The sequence below is a fragment of the Cetorhinus maximus genome, chromosome 23 (genome assembly GCF_964194155.1).
Source record: "Cetorhinus maximus chromosome 23, sCetMax3.hap1.1, whole genome shotgun sequence".
In the NCBI taxonomy this organism is placed as follows: Eukaryota; Metazoa; Chordata; class Chondrichthyes; order Lamniformes; family Cetorhinidae; genus Cetorhinus; species Cetorhinus maximus.
In genome coordinates, this window is record NC_135901.1 from 59,537,382 (window position 1) to 59,563,844 (window position 26,463).

A 26,463-nucleotide genomic window follows, 5' to 3' on the forward strand; every position below is an offset into this window, starting at 1 on the left:
TTATGAAGCCTCCCTGCCCACTCCGCTGGCTCCATTCCTCCTCACACACCCACTAACTCTGTTAGTTTGCTCCACTCGACATTTTCTATTACCCGCGCTGAGCAGCTTCAGTTACAGGCCAGCACTGCGCATGCTCGTGAATCGGATCGTAATGCGCATGCGCCAAAGACTAGCCGATGAGCGCATGTGTGGTGAGCTCTAGTGAGGATAGGGCATATTCTTAGCCGCAGCGAATGCTGGGTGACCTCTCCGCCATTGAATGTCGATATGTAGAATCAAAATCTCTGTCCTCTGATCAGAATACGATGGGGCCATAGGGCCAACATATAAAATTGTTCAGTGAACTGATGCAGCGACCAAATTGCACTGACATCCACAACAATTCTCTCCTGGATGTAACTATTAACAGCAGAACAAACTCTTACAGTTAGACTTGGCCTCACTAAAGTCTCAGCAGATGGGGTGAACTGATGATATTTCTTCAATATACATGGAATATTGAAACCGTGTCTTGCCAGTAGCAATGCTTCAATTGTGAATCAAGTCCTTTGAACTTTTAAAGCTGGTGTGTTAACTGGTGGGCTAACTGAATAAATCCTTTCACATGCATGAATTATCTGAATGGTCTCTCACTACTGAGACTGTGTTGCCGTCTCAGTAAATGAGTTGATAGGGTGAATCCCTTTCGATTTCCAGCTGGTGAACATTTTGTTAACATTGTGAGTTTACCTATACAGTTTCAGCTCAGACATGGACCTTGGAGTCTACTGGTCATGGATTCCACATTCTTAACACAAATCATTTAAAGAAAATCAAAATACTGCAGATGCCGGCTATATGAAATGAAACAGAAAATGCTGGAATTTTCAGCAGATCTGATAGCGTCTGTGGAGAGAGAAACATTGTTTTTATTTCAGGTCTGCAACATTTCATCAGGACTGTGCTGCATCTGAACTGTTAATTATGGCTCTCAATCCAAAGATGCTGCCAGATGTGGTCAGGGAACTCAAGAAGAAAAAGGAAGTCCCTTTTGAGGAATCGAATCCGAGGAGAATGAAGGGTGAACTGTCCAACTGAACAGAGACAGTCAAGGCACCTTTCCCTTGTTTAAGATGCTGGAACATTGACTTGTTATCAGTGAAATTAACTGACCTGAGACATTGAAAGGATTCTCGTTACTCCGCATCAGGAATTCAAACCTAATATCGGCTTCAGGACAATCAGAATACTTGGTAACAGACAAGACACTGAAACGCTCGAAGGGAGACGGCACTGGGTGTAGGAGAGCTGGTTCCCGGTGACATGGATGTGTCTGCAGTGGGTAGGATCAGACTGTTTTCATGTATCCACAATGAATGTCCCCCTTTCGGTTAACAGCCGAACGTGCTGACCAATTGTGCCACAGAGACTAATGAAAGCATCATCGGCAATTCCTAACTTTAGCAAACTGCCTTCAGAATTAATTATCAGTTAAATGAAATAAAAGCCATTCAATCATTTCTGCGTTTCTTATTTCTGTTCGTTTGCAAACATTCACTAAATTTGCAATTTGAAATTGAACAATAATTGGCCAAGTTGGTGACATCCTCGTTTTCGAGGTGTTTGCCTCTCCTTTGCCCTCTGTCACTCTTGGTGTATGTGTTTGTGTGTGTTCCTCTCTCTATGTCAATGTGGTTCAGTTCCCCGAGGGGTTGAACACATTTTTCCCATCACATACTTTATTCACATTAGTTGTGCAGTTTCATATCAAAATGTCACAAAGAAAAATATCAGGATGGAAGATGCAGGAGGAGTTTGCAATGTTTGGAAGGAGGTGCAGCAAAAAAGTGGAAGATTCAGCGAGAAATTTTCTTCCCCTTTAACACGAGAGTTGGTACCAGATCTGGGAGATATTTGTGCTGGTGTAAACAGTCAAAGCTCCGCTATTATCTCTATATTTTGCCTTGCACCATCATCCCGACAGTTGGTGCTATGCAACCTAACACAACCCTTTCCTCATTCCATATCTTCACCTCTGTATTTGGTCTTGACGGATGATATTTCTGGCGCCGATGCCATACTCCACTGATTCTGGCAGAGCTTTTATGCGTTTTGAGGTTTTATTCAGCTAAATTTTAGCAATTTGCACGAGGGCAGTAAATTACCATTCCCTGACTCGGAATCGAACCCAGGCCGCAGTGGTGCAAATGCTGATTCCTGACCACTAGAGTTACAACCTAGCCTGATGCCTGTATCTTCTAGTTTCATTTCAGGCCTCTTTCACCAGAGGCACGTTTCTCCTACAAAATGACACGTTTATGTAAAACACAAATAACATTCATTGTCACACAGTTCAGGGTGACATTGGGTCCTTAAGCGACAAAAGAAAGAAAAGAAATTGCAACCTCCTGGTTAACCAACGATTTCTAACAGTAATGATTTTTTCTGAGGATCATTTTCAAATATAATTTATATTTTTAACAACTGATCAACCTTGTACCATTGCACATTTCAAATCTATGAAGTTATTGGATTCAAATAAACCCATTAATTATTCTCTCTTCCTCAGCTCTCCAGTGAGTGAGACAGGGAAAAGCAGCAATATCCGGGCCCGCACTCACCTGCTGCCAGTTTAAAAGTATGTTTACTTTGCTGAGTGTTTATTCTGTGAAATGATGAAGAGAGAACATAACATGGTTGTCGGATACTGCGTTCAGTTAATGTTCCACAGTAAACAGGAGCAATTCAACTACGTTTCTTCCCCGGATTCCAACCAGGGCACCTTTATTGTGTAAAGCGAACGTGATAACCACTACACCACAGAAACACAGCAGGAGACAGCACCCCATACCCCTGATTACAATGCAGTCCTGCAGTAGCACTTTGGGTCTTTGTTTTGAAGAAATAGATTTCAGCTGTTCTCATTAGGAATGCTGGAGACAGACTGATCAACAATGTCATCATCAAATGGCACAACATGTTGGAAAATCATTCGATCATCATATCTATCCAAACCCGGGTGCGCGGCAGTAAGAGCACTGAATCCTAACCACTAAACCGACCTGTGCCAGCTTCTGTTATGAAGAGGAACCAGTTAGTCTCAATTTACTTTTCTTTTTTCATAAACATGATGCTTATCCACTTCAAGTAGTTGTCCAATTCACTTTCGAACAAGCAGTTTCTGCAGAATCCATGCACAATTTGCCATAATTAAAATAGTTTCTCTGACCCCATGACATAATGAGTTGGACTTAGGTTCCTGATACTGGTTTTGATATAATTATTGCTTATTTACACAATTGATTTCATATTGAATTTATATAAGACGTTTATTCTGATTCAGCATGTCCTTATTCTTTCTGAGTTTATATCGACATTCTCAATACGTTTCCTCTTCAACCTGCAAACCGAGTCTGTTACAGAATAGGGATAAAAACAAAAATACCTGGAAAAACTCAGCAGGTCTGGCAGCATTTGCGGAGAGAAACACAGTTAAAGTTTCGAGTCCGTATGACTCTTTATCAGAACTCAGGGATAAATAATTGTTACAGATTGTCCCTCTTCATAGAACAGGGATAAATGATTGTTACAGATATCCAAAGGTCCGGTTCGATCACATGCTTAAACAGATAGTATAATTGGTTTAAAATAATTTAGATCTGGGAATGGAATGTTTTACAGGATAAGCATTTATCTTGGAAACAGGAAAGCGAGTCACTGTGCAATACAAATCCAATGGTGCTCATTTGGAGATTTGGTGAATGCTAGCAGATGTACGGGAATGAAGGAACATGGAAGTCAGACAGGAAAAACACATGGGAGAGTTTGGAAGGTTTTTGACTTCGTTTCATCAATAATTTATTCTGGAGGCACCGAAAGGGAAGTAAAGGGAGCAGCACAGTCGGCAGGATTCAAACCTATTTGGGAAGATTCCCAATGGGTTTCGAATCCAACCTTAACCACTCGGCCACAGCAATGAGCCTTCAAAGAGTATTAATGCTGTTCATATAAAATCTTGGGATGGCTACAGCAGAGGAAGAGGACATTCGGCCCGATTGATTCCACATCACCCTGAAAATTATACTGCCTTGTTCTTCCGACCAAAATAAAGCACTGCAAACGTCAGTGCACGGAAACCAATCCTGACGTATTTGCTCAGGTGAGGAACCAGCTGAAGCTTTCAATATTGGTTTTCTCAACTCTGAGTTTCCAAATAGGAATTGGACAATAGATTCAAAGCGAAAAAAAAACAGGGTTAAGAAGAAAGAGAAGGAAATTGAGATTAATTAGAAAGCTCTTTGTACAAAAGGGACATAGACACGATGTGTGGATGTTGGTGGATGTACGTTGTGCTATTTGATGATACTGAGCTGTGCCATTTGATGATGACATTGTTGATCAGTCTGTCTCCAGCATTCCTAATGAGAACAGCCGAATTCCATTTCTTCAAAACAAAGACCCAAAGTGCTGCTGCATGACGTCACCGTTTAACATTCCAGACAGCTCCATTGGGATCTTTACAGCGCAGGGTTTATAGAGGCAAGTGGGGTCATATTCGCTTCACATGTGATAGCGCAGCAGTTTGAAACCTGGCAAGAGCATTATCCAAGCGTGTTTATTTAAGTGTGAGTGGAAGTGCAATCATTTACCTTTGTTGTAAATATAAACATCCTGCTGACTAAGATTTTTACCTTTTGTGATTTTAACCGAATTAATTATCATTTCAATAGAAGAAAACCCATCCAAATACACACGTATTTTCTGATTTCCATTCAGGAAATTTGCTTTTGGAAATCAAACAAAAACTGAGTCAAGTTAGTGAAATCCATGCTTTTTTCGCCCCTATCTCCCCTTAGGCCTCTGTCACTCTCGGTGTATATATCTGTGTGTGTTCCTCTGCGATTGTCAATGTGGTTCAGTTCCCTGAGGGGTGAAAGCGTTTTTAAAATCACAAATTTTATTTACATTAGTTATGCAACTTCATGTTAGAAAGTTGCAGAGAGAAGCAGCAGCGTAAAAGATAGAAGAGGAGATTGGCCCTTTCTATGTGTGTCTTACAACAACAACTTATATTTATAAAACACGTTTAACGTAATGAAACGTCACAAGGCGTTCCTCGAGATCATTATATAATAAAGTGTGACACTGAGCCACATATCCGGACTAAAAGCTCCGTCAAAGGTGTAAGCTTTAAGAACTGTCTTAAAGGGGGAAAGTATCGATTACATGTTCCAGCTAACAGCATTGGTTCTTCTCATTGGTTAAGAAGTCACTTGTGTTCAACCTAAACAGACCATTTGGTCGGAGCAAGTTGTCTCTGGTGGAAAAGATCTGAAATGGAAAAAAAACATGTAAACAGTAGCCTCCATAAGTCAAATTTCAAGCCTTATTGGTAGTTTCCCTCGTGGCACAGAGACTATGATTCGGCACTTTCATTGGACCAACAGCATTTAGGTTGGAGGTTTTTGGAAATTGAAAGTTGCACATGAGCAGCTTGTGGGACTATCACCTCATTGTCAATTTCATGTTACAGCTCACAGCAATCGTTGTTTTCATTGGCTGAATAAGTCGTTTTTTGTTGAATCTGAATCTCAACTGAAATTTAAAAAAGGGCAAAAGCTGTAGATAAGCCAAACCGAAAGTGCGTTGGACAGCTAGTATGGTAGTCTATTGGTTAGGATTCGACGCTCTCATGATTCAATTCCCAGTCAGGGAATGAAAATGTATTGATCTTGTGAAGTTGTTAAAACGATTTCTTGGAAACATTTATTGGAATCAGTGGAGTGAGGGTTGAAGCTTTGCCTCCGCTGCAAATCTTACACTTGAGAACAAATACGGTGAAAAGCTTTAGAAAGTTGGTGTGACTTTTATTTGTGACTCACTAACTTGGGTATTCTGTAAATGCTGCTCGGAGGTTTAGTGACCGGGATATAATCTACCTGGGTTTCCCTGAGCCTGTGCTCGGTGTATTGGGAGGTTTGGCCCGGGTTGATTTTCTGCTTTTCCCTGTCTCACTCACTGTGGAGCTGAGGAAGAGAGATTAATTGATGGCTTTGCTTGAATCCAATAATTTCCTAGATTTCTAATGGGTTCGATGAAGCTATTTAGTAGGTTCAAATCTTTTCTCATTATATGTGTTTGTGTGTTTGCTTTTTGTGTGGGAGTTCACTGGATAACAGTAGATCTGGCACCATTTTGGGGATATTATTTTGCAGCCCAAGTACCTGGTGACAATGTGGAACTGTGTGATAATGAATACAGATGGAGGGAAAACAGTAACATCTTCGCCTCTGGATGGTCTTGAATCACTAACCTTTCGATAAACAGGCAAACCCGCTGACCAATTGCGCCACAGAGACTTATAAAAGCTCAGCCTACATGGTATCTCAACCAGGATGAAGGTGAGTCAAATCTTCAGGTTGCCGCTACCCAGATGACTATCACTCTCTATCAGTTTTATTCTTTCAAAATAAAGGGTGGGGCACTCATTGTGGATACATGGAAACAGTCTGATCCCACCCACTGCTGACACATCCATGTCACCGGGAACCAGCTCTCCTACAACCGATGCCATCTCCCTTAAAGCCTTCTCATGTATTGTCTTTTACCAAATATTCTGATTGTCCCGAAGCTGATATTAGGTTTGAATTCCTGATGTGCAGTAACGAGAATCCTTTCAATGTCTCAGATCAGTTAATTTCACTGATAACATCAGAGTCAATGTTCCAACGTCTTAAAGAAGGGAAAGATGCCTTGACTTTTCTGGTCAGTCGGGCATTTCACCCTTCATTTTCCTTGGATTCAATTCCTCAAAGGGATTTTCTTTTTCTTCTTGAGTTCTCTGACTACACCTGGCAGCATCTTTGGATTGAGAGGCAAAATTAACAGTTCAGATGCAGTGCAGTTCTGATGAAAGGTTACAGGTCTGAAATGAAAATATGTTTCTCTCTCCACAGACGCTAACAGATTTGCTGAGAATTTCAATATTTTCTGTTTTTATTTGAGATAGCCCAGCACCTGCAGTATTTTGCGTTTCTTTAACTCCTTAGTGAAACATATAAGATCCTGAGGGGACTTGACAGGGTTAATATGGACAGGACTCTTGTGGGAGAATCTAGAACTAGGGATTGCTGTTTAAAGGGTCACCGATTTAAAACGGAGCTGAAGCAAAGTTTTTTTTTCTCTCAGAGGGCCGTGAGTCTTTGGAACTCCCTTCCTGAAAAAATTGTGGAAGCAAAGTCTTTGAATATTTTTAAAACAGTGGTGGATATATTCTTGGTAAGCAAGGGGGTGATACATTATCGGGGGTAGGCACGATATAGATTTCGGGTTACTTACAGATCAGCCATGATCTTATTGAATGGCGGAGCAGGCTTGAGGGGCCGAATGGCCTACTCCTGCTCCTTGTTCTTATGGACGAACCCATTACCAGCAGATTTCGAGATCCATGTCTGAGCTGAAAACATATAGGTAAACTCAATCTGTAAACAGACCATTCACCAGCTGGAAATGGAAAGGGATTCACTCATCATCTCTTTTACCGTCACATCAACACAGTCTCACTGGTGCGAGGCCATTCAGATACTTCATGAGTGCAAAGGGCTTTATTCAGTTTGCCCACATGTTGATACTCCAACTTGAAAAGTTCAAAGAGTTTGATCCACAGTCAAGGCATTGTTACTGGCAAGAGGCATTTAATGTTCCATGTTTTGCAGCGAAAAAAAGGCACCAGCTCACCCCAACTGCTGAGACTCCAGTGAGTTCAGGTCTAGCTGTAGGGCTTTGTTCTGTTGTTCATTATGTCCAGGAGAGAATTATGGTGGAGACCAGACCAATTTGGTCACTGCATAGATTAATTCAAGAATTTTATATCTTGCCCCTTTGGCGTCGTATTCTGATTACATGTTTCTGTTGCACATTATCACCTTCGAATGGCGGGGTGGTCACCCAGCATTCACTGCGGGGCAGAATGTGCGCTATCCTCTTTACAGCAGCTCCATGCACATGCGCAATTCTCTGCATATGTGTGTGTGTGTGTGTGTGTGTGTGTGTGTGTGGAGCATGCGCATTGCGTCTGTTTCACGAGCATGCGCAGTGCTGATCTATGACTGAAGCTGCTCAGAGCGGGTAAGAGAATGTCGAGTGGAGCAAACTAACAGAGTTAGTGGGTGTGTGAGGAGGAATGGAGCCAGCGGAGTGGGCAGGGAGGCTTCATAAAGACATAGTGCAGGTCGCAGACCCCAAATAACAAGGTACCGTTCTTGTGTTTGCAGAGAACGGGCCGAAAAAGTCTGGATTTCTCCCTTCTCCAGGCCCGGGGTTACGGTAGCCATTTTTATAGGGGGCAATGTGCAGCAGGGCGCATGCGCGGTCATCCTGGTCCAGGTAGCAGGAGGAGAGAATGTGGTGAATTTCTATCCTGGACTGACAGGGATGGATTTTAGAAATTCCTTTTACTGGGGAGAAGGGGAGGTGTACACACAGCAAACTCAAACCAAGAGAAACGTTTAACCTTTCAGAATTTCTGTCCTGGACTGACAGTGATGGATCTTGTGAACTCTATTTACAGGATGTTAGAAGAGGAGGGGAGACGAGAAACACAAACCAAACATCACATCAAAATCTGAAAGTCACTTGTTTCATCAGGACCTGAATATCATCAGCCTTTGAATGTATGCATAGAGTTCCATGTCACTACCAGTCACTGGGTAAAAAATCTCTCCCTTGTGGATCTTGCCTAAAATCTTAAATCTCTGTCCCTTAATCCTTTCATAATCAGCTAATGGGAAAAGCTTTCATTTAACGACCCTATCCATACCTTTCATAATCTTGTACAACTCTATCAAATCTCCCCTCAATCTCCTTTACACCAAAGAGGAAAACCCCAGTTTCTCGAACCTCACCTGACAATTAAAATCCCTCATCCCTCGAACCATTCTGGCAAATCTGCTCTGCAGCCTCTCCCATCCTTCATAATGTGTGGTGATCACTGGTTTGCACAGACCCAGATGTTCTGTGTTTGCGTCTGTGACATCATCACGCATCGACAATTACACGGTGACATCATCCCGCTCCCCGGGTATTTCCTCAACTGGAAGATTTTTCTCTGACTCCAGTGCTTCTGATATCTTTCCAGCTGCAGGCTGCAACAGGGGAGTTTAAAGCTGGAATGAGTGAAATAGTTTCAGAGGTTAATATTTTTGAGTATTCATCTACAATTGAGACCTTTAGTGCTGTGCTGTGTTATCTGTGAGAGTTCAATGGCTGGTGTCACTCCTCCACTGTGGATCTGAATCCATGTCCACCTATTGCCCTGTTTTACCTCTGCCCTTCCTGACCACCTCTCTGCCATTGTCTAAACTCCCCTGCCTCTAATACTGGGTGTGTTTTAACTATGTTTCGTACTCTACTGTAACTTCTGCCAACTCTGTCTAAATGAGGTTTCCACTGCTGCCCACCCACTGAACATGTGCTGCTGGCTTCCCAGCTTTATCTTCCCACAGTATCTTTCATAGTCAGGAATTGTTTTTCCTGTGCTAAAGTCAATTTCTCTCCCGCTCTGAGCTTATATTGACTATCACATACTGTCCACCCTGAAACGTTAATTAATTAATTCTATTGTGTGACAGAACGCTCCAAGGTGTTTCACGGGAGTGTTAGAAAGCAACATTTGACAGTGAGCCACATGAAGAGATATCAGGGCAGATGAACAAAGGTTTACTAAAAGAGGAAGGTTTTAAGGATTATATTAAAGGAGGAAAGAGAGGTTTAGGGGGTAAATTCCAGAGCTTGTGGCCTTGGCAGCCGAAGGGGGAGACACCAAAGGTGGAGCAGTTAAAATCAGGAATGCTGATGAGGTCGGAATTAGAGAAGTGTAGATACCTTGGAGGATTGTGAGGCTGGAGGAGATTACAGAGATAGGGAAGGAAAGACCTTGTATGAATTTAAACTAATGATGAGAAATTTAAAATTGAGGTTCTCCTTAACCCAGAGCCTTTGTAAGTCAGTGAGTACAGGGGTGATGGGTGAACAAGACCTGGTGAGAGTAAGCAGAGTTCTGGATTACAGGGGTGCTGAATGTGGGAAGCCGGCCAGGAGTTGAGTGTAGAGGAAACAAAGGAATGGATGACAGGCTTAGCAATTACATAAAGGGATATGGGGATAGTGTGGGGAAAAAGACATTGATCGGATTGAATGGTGGAGCAGGTTCGATGGGCTGAATGGCCTACTCCTATTCCTATCAACAGTCTGGTTCAGTCTCATTCAGTCAGGGAGAGGGATGGAGTCGGTGTCTAGGGAGTGGAGTTTTTAGCTGGGACTGAAGACAATGGCTTCAGTCTTTCCAGTAATTAAATGGAGGAACTTTCTGCTCATCAAATACTGGATGTCAGACAAGTCAGGATGGTGTGTGACTTGCAGGGGAACTTGGAGGTGATGGTGTTCACATACATCTACCCTGGTCCTTCCAGGGGGTGGAGGTTGAGGTTTCTGGAAATTTTGTCAAAGTTCTTGTTGTGTTATAGATATCCCTTCACCCCCTGCCTCTCTCACCTCTCTCTCCCTCTCCTCCCTTGTGGGCCAGAGTCTTGTGTAGGCCCAGACCGGGTGGCAGGTCCACTTCCCTGAAGGACATTAGTGAACCAGTTGGGTTTTTATGACAATCCAGCAGTTTTCATGGTCACTTTTCCCTCGTGCCGGCCCCACAAATTCCCAGATTCATTCAGCTCAGTTTCACAACCTGCCTTTGTGTTTTTATGGGTTCTCTCTCACTCCCTTTGTTCTGTTTTAAATCAATTTCACAGGGTATTGGAAGGGGAGGATTTATAGTCAGGAAACTGAAACCAAACATCACTTCAGAATTTGATGGAGTCGCCCATTCTATCGGAATCTGAATATCATTGGATTTTGAATATGGAGGGAAAAAGCAACGTTCACCGTGGGGAGAAACCGTACATGTGTTCAGTGTGTGGACGAGGCTTCAGCCGATCATCTGGCCTGTCAAAACGTAAACGCAGTCACAACGGGGAGAAACTGTGGAAATGTGGGGACTGTGGGAAGGGATTCAATTACCCTTCCCTGCTGGAAATTCATCGGCGCAGTCACACTGGAGAGAGGCCGTTCACCTGCTCCGAGTGTTGGAAGGGATTCACTCGGTTGTCCCACCTGTTGACTCACAAGCGAGTTCACACTGGGGAGAGACCTTTCACCTGCTCTGAGTGTGGGAAGGGATTTACGGATCCATCCAACCTGCTGACACACCAGCGAGTTCACACTGAGGAGAGACCTTTTAAATGTCCAGACTGTGGGAAGTGCTACATAAGTTCTGGGAATCTGATGTCGCATCAACGTCTTCACACTGACGAGAGACCGTTCAGGTGCTCTCAGTGCGGGACTGGGTTCAGGTGGTCATCTCACCTCACTGAACACCAGCGCAGTCACACTGGGGAGAGGCCATTCACCTGCTCAGAATGTGGGAAGGAATTCACTCAGTCATCCCACCTGCTGACACACCAGCGAGTTCACACTGGGGAGAGACCATTCACCTGCTCCAAGTGTGGGAAGGGATTCACTCAGTTATCCCACCTGCTGAGACACCAGCGGGTTCACAAGTAATAACAGTGATTGGATGTTGTGAAATTCCATCCAGGACTAACCATGTTCATTTGAGGCTGTTTCTGCTGATGTTAATAAACTACAGCCCAGTTATAGGGGTTGATATTCTGGATAAAAGTCAAATAAATCAGCTTTGTGTTCAACTCACTGTGTGTCAAGTCTTTTTAATATCTCTAACACAAGTTAGTTCCTTTGGAAAGGCTCTCCCTCTCCCCTGTCTCCTCCATCCTCACCTCCAACAATAAATGTGAGGAGTTCATGGAGCTTTTTTGTCACTAAGATTGGGACAATCCGATCATCTGCCTCTGCTGCTTCCCTCCCTTCCACCGGAACAAACTGTCTCTAATGTTTCCTCTTATCTGTGTCCTGAACCCACATCTTTCTCCAGTTTCTCTCCCATCTCCCCTCATTCTTCCTAAGCAAAAGATAGAGAGCTATTCCTATAATATTCAATACATTTCTGAAGATTTTATAAGGTTATTAGACAGTGATTTCTTACAGACCTCCCCACCTTGAGAAGGGAATATCCTTACTGACTTCTCACAACTGATTTCTGACTAACCTCACTATTTCTAAGTTCTGAGCTTGTTTTCCTAATTTCTTGATGACAAACAGTAGATAACATACTAAAGCTACTAGAATGATCAGAATCAGCAACACAAACCCTTGAGCTGCCACCAAGAATAAATGTCAAAACTTTTTGACTAAAATGTGATAACTATCGACTTAGATTCATCCTCCCCACCTGTCCATCATCTCTCACAATTCTACATTTTTGGAATGATGTAAATACATCTGGTTCAAACAAAAGTTCATGCACGGACTTTAAAGATTCTCCATCTCTCTGTTCACCCGCCTCCACCTTGTGGATATTTTCTAATTCCAGATTCTACTTCCCTCTTCACTTTAACTTTACTCCCTCTGATAGGTACCAGTGTGTTTAATTCAATGCTGATTGTTTTATAATTAGTTTCACTATGGAGTGTGAGTTAATGTCTTGATGATTTAAAATGTCACATTCAATTCTCCACAATAATCACTTCATGTTCTGTTGTCAAGTAGCTGAGCATGTCTGGGACCTGTTCTTCAGTGCAGGGTCACCATGCATTTCCACATGTTAATTACACAACATGTGACATATCACATCTGCACACTCACACCATATCCCAATACCATGCTGTATGTGCCAACCTATGCAAGTCACTCTTGGTCTTTCAGGTGATCTTATCAAAATATCAATGAGGTATCTGTCTGAAGATCTTTGCTGATCTACCCCTGCCTGGTTCTGATGCCTTGGATAGTGGCCAGATTATCAAATTCAGTTTCTTTTAAATACAGAGGCAAGGACACAAACATCACCAAGAGAAATCTCTGTTTACTGGTCTCATCTACACTTTCCTGACTTTCACTAGAATGTACATGTACATCAATTTGAACTATTCCATTCAATTATACCCAAGTGAATTATTCCATTTCCCAATTGGTGGTGTGATTTTCTCTTATCTTATATTCTAAATACGTCATTCCATGAATTACCATTTGATCTCATTCAGGAGCACTCGAGGAACTTTACTGTCCCATTTAATACTCTCATAGTATGGTGTTTGTAGATCAGAGACACAAGTACAGATACTTGCAATCAGATTGCAGATCACTCCCATATCTCCCATTCTCAGACACTTTGTCTTGGATGATAACAAACGGGATGAAGCCAAATCTTTAAAAAGCAAAGCCTTTTGTTTAAATTGTCACCAGGCTGTCAGTGGAAAGGGTTAACTTCTCAGCTTGTTAGCAAAGGGGCTGAAGAAACATTCTCAAATGTGCACACTTGTGTCAACTTTATGCAACTTCATTTTCAGATCAAGGATGAACCAAACCCCATTTCAATCTTTGCTTTTCCAATTGTCTTGATATTTTTCTCAGCTTTTCAAAAATGTTATTATTTTCTTCTTTCTTCAGGCACCTTTCCAAATGACGGTAATAATAATGAAGAAAAGTAAAACAGAAAGTTCACTTTCACAGGCAAAAGGAGCTTCAACTTTCTGAGACTAAAAAGAGTTAAAGAGGGTGGAGCTTCCCACAGCTTGTGAGCTCCAGATCATAACCTCAAGGCTGAAGCTTATCTTTAGGGAATCCAACTTTTCGATGCCTTTTATAATGATACAAGTTCATTGTGATTCATACTTAAAGATTTACTTTCACTCAGTAATTATAACCTTTCACTTTTCTCAGCACAGAAGCTGGCAGCATTTTAGATTCAATCCCAATTGTACACTTCTCTTGTAGCTGGCGTATGGAGAAGATCATGTCCACTGTAGATCTGCCAGCACAGAAACAGCTCTGTGCTTCTGGATACACTCGCTCTGCAAGTAGATGGAGTCTTTTAAGCCTGACCCTAGTGAAGGACGTCCCTGTGATGCTGAGGAGTGAGATGTCCCTGTAGTTGTTGCAATCTCCTCTGTCACCTTTCTTTTAGTATATTGTGATCATTCTTCAATCACACATGTCCTGTGGAATGGATCCTCCCTCCCAACAGTGAAGGAGAAGCACATGAAGCTGTGACAGGAGATGGGACCTTCTGGGCTTGAGCAGTTCAGCTGGAATTCCATCCTTGCCGGGTGTCTTTCTGCTTGTGAAACAATCAATGACCTTTTCGAGCTCAGGTGATGAGAGTTCCTCATCCAATTCAACCATGACAGAAAGCTGCAGGAGAGAGTCAAACAGAGACTGGGAGATGTCCTTCTCACAGGAGTACAGCTCACAGTAAAGTTCAACCCAATGGGACATCTGTTTTCTTCTGTGGGTGAGAACTTCACCATCCATTTGGTGATGGTCGGACCAAGGGCCCTCCTGATCCTATCAGACACAGCACGTAGATTTCCATTGTCACAGGCAGTTTGGATTTCATGATCTGGGCTGATCCAGTGTTTATTTACACAGTATCTCCCTGCCTTTTACATAACTGTCCCAGCTACTTGCAAGTTACAGTGTTCTAGCTGTTGGGTTTATGTTGTAATCGGGTAGGCTTTGCTTTTTGCTTCAATGACAGATTCATCTCTGCTGAGTAGGTCTCAAGCCAGTCTTTGTTGTGGGTTCCACCTTTCCCAAATGTTGCTGCTGCTGTGTCAGAAATGATTGAACTCAGCGCCTTCTAAGATTCAGCAATATCAGTGTTGACTGATGAAGCTTTTACTGATGTGCCTGTAAAATATTTTACTGTTTTGTTCATGTTCCTTGATAAATTAATTGCATCATGGAGGTGTCTCTGTGTGGAATGTACAAGTCAGTAAGAATTGTCAGCAAGGATTAATCAGTACTCTCTAATTGGAGATGTTAATCAGTGGAACCTGTCAGACACTGAATTGTAGACTTTGCTCCAAAGATTAATTTAGGATTGAAGTAAAAATTCATAATTTTATTGTAATCGAGTTCCTGTTGAGAGTTCTGAAATTAAGAGGAAAGTTCATAGATGGTGCTTTTAAAAAGGGACACTGCAGCTCAGATAATCAGTGACAGATCCAGAAAATTAAACTCCAGCCAGTTATAGGGTTGTTAATATCAGCAGAATCAAAGCTAATACTATCTGACGATCAGTCCTGGATGTGACTAACAGCAGCAATAAAAGCAAAATCCAATCCCTGCAGTCACTTGTGAATTCGCTGGTATGACAGCAGGTTGGCTGACTGAGTGAATCCCTTCCCACACACAATGCAGGTGAATGGCCTCCCCAGTGTGAACTCGCTTGTGTACTTTAAGATTAGATGAAGACCTGAACCTCTTTCCACAGGAAGTGCAGCTGAAAGGCTTCTCCCCAGAGTGAACTTGCTGGTGTGACTTAAGGCTGGCTGACTGAGTGAATCCCTTCGCACACACAGAGCAGGTGAATGGTTTCTCCCCAGTGTGAATTCGCTGGTGTGACTGAAGGCTGGCTAACTGAGTGAATCCCTTTGCACACACAGAGCAGATGAATGGTTTCTCCCCAGTGTGAACTCGCTGGTGTGCAGTGAGGTCGGAGGAATGCCTGAACCTCTTTCCGCAGGAATTGCAATTGAACGGCCTCTCCTCAGTGTGAATTTGCTGGTGTTTTAGTAGGTTGGAGGACACAGTGAATCCCTTTCCACACACGGAGCAGATGAATGGCCTCTCCCCAGTGTGAAATCGCTGGTGTCCACTCAGGTGGGATGAAGACCTGAACCTCTTACCACAGTAAGTGCAGCTGAAGGGGCCTCTCCCCAGTGTGACCTCGCTGATGTGTCAGCAGAGTGGATGACTGAGTAAATCCCTTCCCACATAGGGAGCAGGTGAACGGCTTCTCTCCAGTGTGAATACGTCGATGGCTTCTCAGCAGAGATGGATAATTGAATCCTTTCCCACAGTCCCCACATTTCCACGGTTTCACCATGGTGCTGGCCCCAATGTGAGTGTGTCAATGAATTTCCAGCTGGGATGGATAACTGAATAGCTTCACACCATTCTCACATTTTCTCATCCACACACAGAACACGTATACAGTTTCTCCCCACTGTGAATGGTGCGATGATTTTTCAGGCTGCGTAACTGGTTAAAGCTCTTTCCACAGTGAGTTCACTGGAACACTCTCACTTGGGTGTGTGTGTCTCAGTGCTTTTCCAGTCACACTGATGTTTGAAATCTTTTCCCATAGAAAGAACAGTCAAACATTTCTCCTTCCACATTCAAAGGTTGATTATATTCAGGTCCTGATGAATCGAGTGGCTCAGTCAGATGTTGATGTGATGTTTGGTTTGCGTTTCCAATCTACAAATCTTAATATTTGATGATGTTTGGCATCTGAAAATCCTTCCCTTCTAAGACCCTGTAAAAGGAGTTTAAAAAAGTAATCATTGTCAGTCCAGCCTGGAAATTAATAATTGACAATTCCACTTGCTACGGAATATTTCTTCCTCTCATCTCCCCTCCCCCACCACAAGCTGTAAATCACAGGCCAACACACACACTCCTTCCTGTGGTGAGAAATCCAGACCCATCATGCAATCTCCACCATTTCTTTCCTCTCCCAGTTTTCTATGTTCCTCTGCTCTGGCTGAGTTCAGTTCTACAGCCCTGCTGTAAAAGGAATTTAAAATCCACTACTGTAAGTCCAAGATTAGAAACTGAGAAGAGACAAACGCTTATCTTGGTCTGAGTTTGCTGCGTGTAAATCCTCCCCTTCTAACCCCCTGTAAAAGGAGTTTCCAAAATCCATCCCTGTCAGTCCAGGATAGAAATGCACAATATTCTCTCCTCCTGCTGTCTGGACCAGGATGACCGCGCATGCGCCCTGCTGCACATTGCCCCCTATAAAGATGGCGGCCGTTACCCGGGGCCTGGCGAAGGGAGAAATCCAGACTTTTTCGGCCCGTTCTCCGCAAACACAAGACCGGTACCTTGTTATTTGGGGTCTGCGGCTTGAACTGTGTTCTTATGAAGCCTCCCTGTCCACTCCGCTGGCTCCATTCCTCCTCACACACCCACTAACTCTGTTAGTTTGCTCCATTCGACTTTCCCTCACCCGCTCTGAACAGCTTCAGTCACAGACCAGCACTGCGCATGCTCATGAAACAGACGGCAATGCGCATGCCCAGTACACTCTGGAATGCGCATGCGCAGAGAATTTCTGTTGTGAGGCTAGGGCACATTCTGTCCCGCAGTGAAAGCTGGGTGAGCGCCCCGCCATTGAAAGACCAAATTGTAGAATATCTTCATCCTGCAATCAAAATACGATCGGTGCCATAGGGGCAAGATATAAAATTGTTAAATCAATTGATGCAACGGCCACATTGCTCCAGGCTCCACCACAATTCTCTCCTGGATGTTATGAACAGCAGAACAAACCCCTACAGTTAGATCTGAACTCAGTGCAGTCTCAGGAGATGGGACGAGCTAGTGAATTTTCCACCCTACACATGGAACATTTAAACCGTGTTGTGCCAGTAGCAATGCTCTTATTATGGATCAAATCCTTTGAACTTTTAAAGTTGGAATGTTGACATGTGGGCAAACTGAATAAAGCTATTTGCACACGTGAAGCATCTGAACATTGACTCTGATGTTATCAGTGAAATTAACTGATCTGAGACATTGAAAGGATTCTGCACATCAGGAATTCAAACCTAATATTGACTTCGGGACAATCAGAATACTTGGGAACAGACAAGACACGCAAAGGCTCGAAGGAGAGCTGGTTCCCGGTGACATGGATGTGCCTGCAGTGGGTGAGATCAGACTGTTTCCATGTAGCCATAATGTATGTCCCAAACTTTATCTTGGAAGAGGTAAACTGATAGAGAACAATTGTCATTCCGGTAGCAGAAATCTGAAGCTTTAACTCGCTAACACCCTAAGTTAAATCCGCATCAGTCTCTGTGGTGCAATTGGTCAGCGCGTGTGGCTGTTAATCAAATGGTTGGTGGTTTGAGACCACCCAGGGATGAAGCTTGCACTGTTTTCCCACCATCGGCATTCATCGTCACACAGTTCCAGGCTGTCATTAGGTACTTGCGCTGAAAGGAAAGATTTCTGAAATGTTGCCAGTTCCACTGTTATCCAAGTGAGTTCCCAGGCAAATGGCTTTTTTCGAATATTCATTTCAAATGTAATGAGACAACAATTAGCCCTACCATGTACCGATATCTAACCCATTGGAAATTTATGAAGTTATTGGATTCAACCAAGCCCATCAATTATTCTCTTTTCCTCAGCTCCACAGTGAGCGAGACAGGGAAAAGCAGAAAAGCAGCAATATTCTAGCCCCACACTCTCCAATCACCAGCTGCCAGCAGAAAGCAGCGACTGCAGCTTCAATCAGCGGGTTACTGCCCATCCCTGGGACACAAGCTACTCCAACCCGGACCAAACCTCCCAGTACACGGAGCACAGGCTCAGGAAAACACTGGTAGATTATATCCCAGTCACTAAACCTCCGAGCAGCATTTACACAATACCCAAGTTAGTGAGTCACAAATAAAAGTCACACAAACTTTCCAAATGTTTTCAATGTAAAATTCCTTCATTTTATTGAAAATCTGACTGTTGGGAATCTGAAAATGAGCATCATGGGATTTGTGTTACCGAGTGAGTTGTTTTCCATTGTTTGTACGTCAGGTTTGCAATTCAATTTGTGTTGGATATTGAAGCGAATCTGATTTCAAAATGTGGTAACAAAGCAGGTAAATATTAAATCCAGGAACAAATCCTGAGGAAAATGGATCACAATGTCTGGAAGGAGGTGCAGCTGAGAAGCGGAAGCTGTGAATGATGTTATTGATGATTGTGTGGAAAGCATTGGATCCTTGGTCAATCATTGTGTCCGAGTGGTGAAAATGATGCTTTTAAAATCCACTGGGGTTTCCCCAGCCTTACCGATTGTGCTTCTCATTATTGCTGATTTCAACCAGGTGTCCACAGAGCTCTCCGATCAATGGAAGAAAAAACATCCTAAAATTCTCCTGATTTTTTGACTCTTAAGGGAATGAAGGGCTCTCGGGATCGGGTCTTGGGACTGGGGATCCGCCATGATCTTATGGATTGACGGAGGAGGCTTGTGGGGCCTTGTGACATGTCGCTGCTGCTTTGAGTCTGTTCTATTTGAGTAGAAATACCAGACAATGCAATGGGCAGTAGCATCCTAAGCTCGGTATCGCAGCTGAGTGGTCGTAGGTGCTGATTTAAGGTCTCACTCTTTGTTGAGGCGTGGTTTCTAACCCCAGTGCTGCTGAATTTGCCCTATTGGTCGAAAAAGTGCAAGCTCACACTTAAAGCAGATGCATGCGGTGTTTCACTTTAACAGGAAGAACGAGGAGAGACAATAAAAATATAAAAGGCTGTGGAGAAAAGGTGGGGTTTTTGAATTAGCTAAATTCCTCTTCCATGGGCCAGAATTTACACGTTGGCCCATTGGCCGAATATCCTCCTCTTCTGCTATAGCCACCTATGATTTTATACCAACGACACTAACCTGTGCATAGAGCCAGTCGTCGTGGCCGAGTGGTTAAGCCAATGGAATCAAAATCCATTGGGGTTTCCCGCTTCTCATTATTCCGGGTTTTAACTTTGTGTCTAACTCAGTCGGTAGAGCGAAGGCTCGGAATGCCAGGGCCTTGGGTTTGCCCCACGGCGGGCGCAGCTTCTTTCAAACAAATAATTCACCAACCTCATCACTGCGGTTCTTGTGAAATTTACACATGATGGATATTCACCACTGAAAGCATTTGATGCACAAAAATTTCAAAGCACTTTCACATCACAGATCTTTCTGCCTCATCTCTAGCTCCCTCTGCTCTTCCAGGAGCTACTTTACCAAACTCAGTCAGTTCGTGTGAACATAAAACACAACGTGATCAGTTTACAGATAACAGGGCAAAGAGACACCAGGGTCTTCCTGATTCCCCCAGCTACTGATTACAGGTATGTATACAGTGCCGATTATCCACCGCTACACGCTCCTTCCTGTCTTGTGTACGTTGTTAAGCTTTGAAATTGTTCATATTTTCACACTGGGTTTCAATGTGAAGAAAGCAGAGCTGTGATAAGCTTATATTGTTCAGCAGATGTACTGCACGAAGGTACAGAACAGGCTGATGGTAACAGTGCTCTTTGGACAGTGTGAGCTCCAGGGAAGGATTGGCACCATTAATGTGTCGCTCAATTAGTCTCGTGACAAATCTCGTGCTGGAAATGAGAAGAAAACTCACTGAATTTGCTCCGTATTTTGGTTTCAAAAGAGCCGAATAGAAAGTTAGAAAGTACATCTCGCTAGAGCGTGTTATAAAATGGCAGAATGACTGTGAAAGATGCACCCGTGCTGTTGGGAAACATCAAATTATAGAAAGTTACAGCATAGAAAGAGGCCATTCGGCCTCGATGAGCTGATGTGCTGCGTTTAAAGAGCAGTTGTGATTGACCCATCAGGAGTGATATCTTTGTCAGTGCAAACAGTAGGGTCCAAAATTCGTCCTTCCCCCATCCATATTTTGCCTCGCGCCACCATCTCGGTGGTCAGTGCTTTGCACCCAGCCCTTCTCTTGTCCTCTTTTCCTTCATTCATTCACTCCGCCTTTATCTTTGTTCCCGACCTGTTCCAAGTGTGATATTTCCACCTCGGAGGCAAAACTTCAACTGTCACCCCAAAGATTCTGGTGGAGCTGCGAAATGTTTTCAATCAAAAAGTTCTTAATACCCATTTTAACAAGATCAAAAATCTGAATTCCCTGACCAGGAACCGAACCCAGGCAGTGGCGATAAGAGCGCTGAATTCTGACTACGAGACCACCAGGGAAGAGGTGAAGCTTTTATCAGTTTGGTTTATCGACGCTGCTTTTAACAATGTTTCCATTTTAAATGGAATGAATTCTTCAGTCAATGACAACAACGGTTGCTGTGAGCTGGGACATGGAATTGACAGTGAGGTGAAATGGCCCCACAAGCTGCTCATGTGTAACTGTCAATTTCCAAAACCCACCAACATCATTACTGCGGCTCCTGTGAAACTGGCAAGGCAACACAGAGCAGACATTCATCACTGAAAGTAACTGACACACATGACATTCTAAACACTTTCATGTCGCATCTCTTTCTGCTTCTGTCCCTGCCTCGCCTCCAGCTCCCTCTGACCCTCCAGCTCCCAGGTCAATTAGCTGCTCGATGCAGACACAGTCAGTTCATGAAACCAAGCTTCCCCTAGAAAGCAGGGTCAGGGAATGTGGGACCCAAGGATTTTAGAAAGAATGAGTTTGCAAATGACATAGTAAAGATAATCTGGGATCTCATCTTCCTGATTCTCCCAAATACCGATTACAGGAATGTGCACAGTGCTGATTATCCACAGTCGCAGATTCCTTCCAGTCTTGTGCACATTGTTAACCTTTGAATCCACTCGCAAGAGGGATTATAAAATGTCAGAATGACTGTGCAAGAAGTAGCCGTGGTGTTGGGAAACATAAGATTATAGAAAGTTATAGCAAAGAAAGAGGCCATTCGGTCCTGTGTGCTGCTCAAAGAACTCTGAAGAAGAGTCACGCTGAATCGAAACATTAATTCTGTTTCTTTCTCCAGAGATGCTGCCAGACATACTGAATTTTTCCAGCATTTTCTGTTTTTATTTCAGATTTCCCGCATTCACAGTATTTTGCTTTTATCTCTGGATTTTTAGCCCATTGACAATGCCACTACGCCACCTCCTGAATGCTGACATATGAACAAGAAAATACGGGTGTGTTTGGGTGGGTTTTCTCCTATTTAGAATGATAAATCCTCAGGCGGCAGGGTTCGAACCCATGTGTTCATTTTAAACAACAAATGTAAATTATTGAACATTCACTCACAATTAAATAAACAAGCTTGGATGATGCTCTTACCAGGTTTCAAACCACTGCTCTGCCACATGTGAAATGACCGTGACCCCCCACTTCCCTGCACAAACCCTGCTCTGTAAAGATCCCAATGGAGATGTCTGGAATGTTAAACGGTGACGTCATGCAGCAGCACTTTGGGTCTTTGTTTTGAAGAAATGGAATTCGGCTGTTCTCATTAGGAATGCTGGAGACAGACTGATCAACAATGTCATCATCAAATGGCACAGCGCAGTAAGAGGCCCTAAGATGGAAGCAAAACATTGTAGATGCTGGAAATCTGAAGTAAAAACAAAAAGTGCTGGGAAAAACTCATCAGGTCTGGCAACATTTGTGGGGAGAGAAGCTGAGTTAATGTTTCAAGTCCGTAAGTCTCTTCTTCAGAGTCAGGCCGACTCGAAACATTAACTCTGCTTCTCTCTCCACAGATGTTGCCAGACCTGCTGAGTTTTTCCAGCATTTTCTGTTTTTACTTTAACAAAAAGCCCTTCACCCCATCGTATCTGTGCCAGCTATTTTCAAAGAGCTAACCAATTCGTCTCAAATTCCTTCTGTCTTTACTTAAACCTGAGTTTTCCCCCTTTCAACCATTGTCCATTTCTCGCTTGAAGAAGGAGTTTCTGCAGAATCCATGCGCAGTTTGCCTTCGTTAACAAAGTTTCCCTGACCCATTGACATGAAGAGTTGGACTAGGATTCCTCAAACAGTTTTCGATACAAACATTATTTATTTATGCAATTGATTTCATATCGAATTACAAAAGAACTTTATCCTGATCAAGCCGGTCATCATTATTTCTGAGCTGCTGTCTACAATCTAATTCCATTTTCTCTACAAACGGGAGAGCTGGATTCAGGTTCCAGTCTCTGGAGGAGTGGGTCCGAATCCCACCGCTCCCAAATTTTCAGCTGCTTCCCACTTTCGGGGACATTAGGAACTCTCTTTGGGTGAGCAAGAGACAAGTCCAGTTTAATACGGGGAGTGAGGTGGGTTGTGGTCCTTTATCTTGACAGGGTGAACGGAGAGAGACAATGTAAATAGAAATTGCTGTGGGAGAAAGGCGGCAGTGTGGAATTGGTTTAGTTGCTCTTCCTGAGAGCCAGCACAGATACGACGGGCCGAAAGACTTACTTTATAGCCGCCTCTGGTTTAATATGAAGATGTTTTACCCAAGGAAGTGCTGTTAGTCGTGGACGAGAGTTGAGGACGATGTTTCTGACATCCATCGGGGTTTCCCCAACGTTGGTTTGCTGACTGCGGTTCTCGTTGTTCCTGGTTTTAACCAGGTGCCAACAGGATTAGTTATCGATTAAATAGAATCAAACATAACTTCATCTGCAAGGATTTGCGAAATCTGCAGACGGAAATGGAACAAAACTTAGCCGGTTTGGTGACATCCTTTCTTTCTGGGTGTTTGTCTCTCCTTAGGCCTCTCTCACTCTCGGTGTACATGTCAGTGAGTGTTCTGCTGTGTGTGTCAGTATGCTTCGGTTCCTCATTTTCACCATCCACACTTTATTCACCTTAGTTTTGTGGCTTCATATTAAAAACGTAGAGAGAAAATAAAAACAGGCTTAAAAGGTTCAAGAGGAATTTTGTTTCTGCATTTTTGGGTGGAGACTATTCAGCTATTAAGTGTCTGCACGCTACAAAGAGGAGGGTGATTGAAATCTTCACTGAGCAACATTTAAACAGCCAGACATCGAGTCCTTGTGGTCGAGTGGTTAAGTCAATGGACACATCGAGAGAATGAATGTGTAAATGCAAAAAGTCCAAACTGATATCCCTCGGATATTAGGAACTGTATTTCTTCTCGAAGCTGTTCCACGTGTGACATTTGCAGCTCTGATGTGAAACTTCAACTCTCACTCCACTGATTCGGGCGGAGCTGTTGTGTGTTTCGGTTTTCAATCAATAAGTAAATCAGTCCACTTTTAACAGTTTGTACCAGATCAATAAACCTTCACAGCCTGGCCGGGAATCGAATCCACAGTGAAAGGGCCGAATCCTCACCTCTAAATTAAGAGGAAAGCTATCTATAACTTTGCAACATGCTTTATCAACGCCGCATTTGTCCTTTTTCAGATACTTTCACCAGAGATAAGTTTCTGCTACAGAATTTTATCATAAATGACATCTTCGGGCAATGACAGCCGCTGTTTTTAATGGGTGAGCTGCAGCGAAGGGTTGGCACCAATGAAGTGTGGTTCAACTGGCCTGGTTCCAAACCCTGTGCTGGAATTAAAGAAAAACTTTGAGTTTGCTCAGTGCTTTGACTTCAAAAGCGAGGATGTAAGAAAGTACGTTCCCATAGAATGTAACAAAATGTCGGAATCACTGGGAAATGATGCTGGAAGACATAAAATTATAGACAGTTACAGCAAAGAAAGAGGCCATTCGGCCTGGCGTGCTGCTTTCAAAGAGCAGTTGCGATTGATTGGTCAGGAGCGATATTTGTGTCAGTGTAAACAGTCGGCAGTAAAATCATTACCACATTACCACGGCAAACATTCATCAGTGAAATCAACTCACACACATCAAATTCTGCCGTTTTCATGTCGCATCTTTTAATTATCTGTTCTCCATCTCAGACATTTCCTGGTCTATCAAATATCATCCATGCAGAACTTTGCTCTGTTCCTCGTTTTACGAGGAGACTTACTGTGAGTGGGATATAGCCAGTGGCTCCATGGCTCAGTGGTTAGAGCACTGGTCTTGTAAACCAGTGGTCGTGAGTTCAATTCTCACTGGGGCCTATAGCTGAAATTTGGTGGCAAGGTAACCTTAGAGGACAGCACTTCTAAAAATATATCAAAAGGTCATGTGAGTGGGCAGCAAGATGGCAGGTGGCATATAATGTCAGAAGGTGCGAATATGTTCACTTTGTTGTAAACATTGGAACAGCAGAATGCTTTTAAAATGTGAGAAAGTGAATGTGGTGATTTTCAAAGAGACCTTGGTGTCCTTGTACAAGCAATGTAGAAAGTTAGCATGCAGGGTCAGCAAGAAATTAGGAAGCTCAATGGCCTTTATTACAAGGGGATTGGAGAGCAAGAATTAAGAAATCTTTAAAGAAGGGTTTTGGTGAGACGGCATCTAGAATCCCGTGTGCTGTTTTCATCTCCACATTGATAAAAGGATATACTGTCTATGGAGACAGTAAAGAGAAGGTTCACTAAATTGGTCTCTGGGATGAAGTGATTGTCCTATGATGAGAGGCTGAATAAATTGTGCTTCTATTCTCTGGAGTTTATAAGAATGAAAGGCAATCTCATTGAAACCTGTAAAATTCTGAGGGGGCTTGATAGGGTGGACACAGAGATTGTTTCCACTGGTCAGGGAGTCTAAAACACTGGGGCACAGTCTCAGGGTAAAGGGCCGATAGTTTGGGGCTGAGATGAGGGGAAATTACTTCACACAAAGGGTTGTGAATCTTTGAATTCTCTACCCAGAGGGTTGTGGATGCTCCATCATTGAATGTATTTAAGGCTGGGATGGACAGGTTTTTGCTCTCTTGGGGAACTAACGGATATGGGGAATGGGCAGGATAATGGAGTTGAAGCCCAAGGTCAGCCATGATTGAATTGAATGATGCAGAAGGTTCGATGGGCCATGTGGTCTACTCCTGCTCATATTTCTTGTGCTCATGTGTATGATAAAGACAATAATTCATGTTATAATAAAAACAGAAAGTGCTGGAAGTTCTCAGCAGGTCTGACAGCAAATATGAAGGGAGAAACAGAGTGAAGGTTTCATGTTTAACATGACTCTTTTCCAAACCATAAATTGGGTCCTAGTTACGACATTTTGCACAACACTGAGACAGGGAATGGAACCCAGTCGGTGAAAGCGTCGAATCTGAACCATTAGGGTGTTTTTATAGCATACCTTTGAACGAAATTAGCTTCCAACTGAAGGTTTAATGGGTTAAGACCACCGAGGGTCAAGTAGACTCCCTCTCTTCCTGCTTCTACTTATATTACCTACATAGTTCTGCTTTGTGTCCTTTGGCTGCAAGGAAATCTTTCCCAAAGTTTCCCAGTTCTACTGTTAATCAGTTAGTTCCCACACAAATAGATTTATGAATATTCATTTCAAATAAAGCGAGAAAATGGGGGAAACATGTGCATAACATCCATCCTATTAGAAATATTGGGTTCAAAGCAACGAATAGAAATTGATTCTCTGATTGCATATACCGAACTGGAACACACCATCACACCGAGTGAATCCACTGTCTGTTCAAATGTTGCTCAGTGAAAATTTTAATCTTCCTCCGCTGTGTAGCGTATGGACACTGAATCAATAAGCAGTGTCCACTTAAATAAACACAGAAAGCGTCAATCTCCTCTTGCAACTTTTATAGCTGTTGTTATTCTCTGTACCATTTACCATGAAGATATATAATACAAGTGAATAAAGTTTTGCGATGTTAAAAATGTGTTCATCTCTCGGGGAACTGAACCACATTGACACACACACATGAACACAGACAGACATATAT

General features: G+C 43.0%; 1 protein-coding gene and 1 non-coding gene across 2 annotated transcripts in view; both read left to right on the forward strand.

Moving 5' to 3' along the window:
• LOC144698068 (uncharacterized) overlaps nucleotides 1–26,463 on the forward strand; it is a 107,983-nt gene that overhangs the window by 49,588 nt on the left and 31,932 nt on the right. Inside the window, 1 exon segment of the mRNA XM_078569994.1 lies at nucleotides 10,962–11,588. Within this exon segment, the coding sequence (XP_078426120.1) occupies nucleotides 10,962–11,588 (627 nt within the window).
• On the forward strand, nucleotides 24,643–24,715 carry trnat-ugu (transfer RNA threonine (anticodon UGU)). Its single transcript has one exon. It is a non-coding gene; the product is annotated as a tRNA-Thr (tRNA).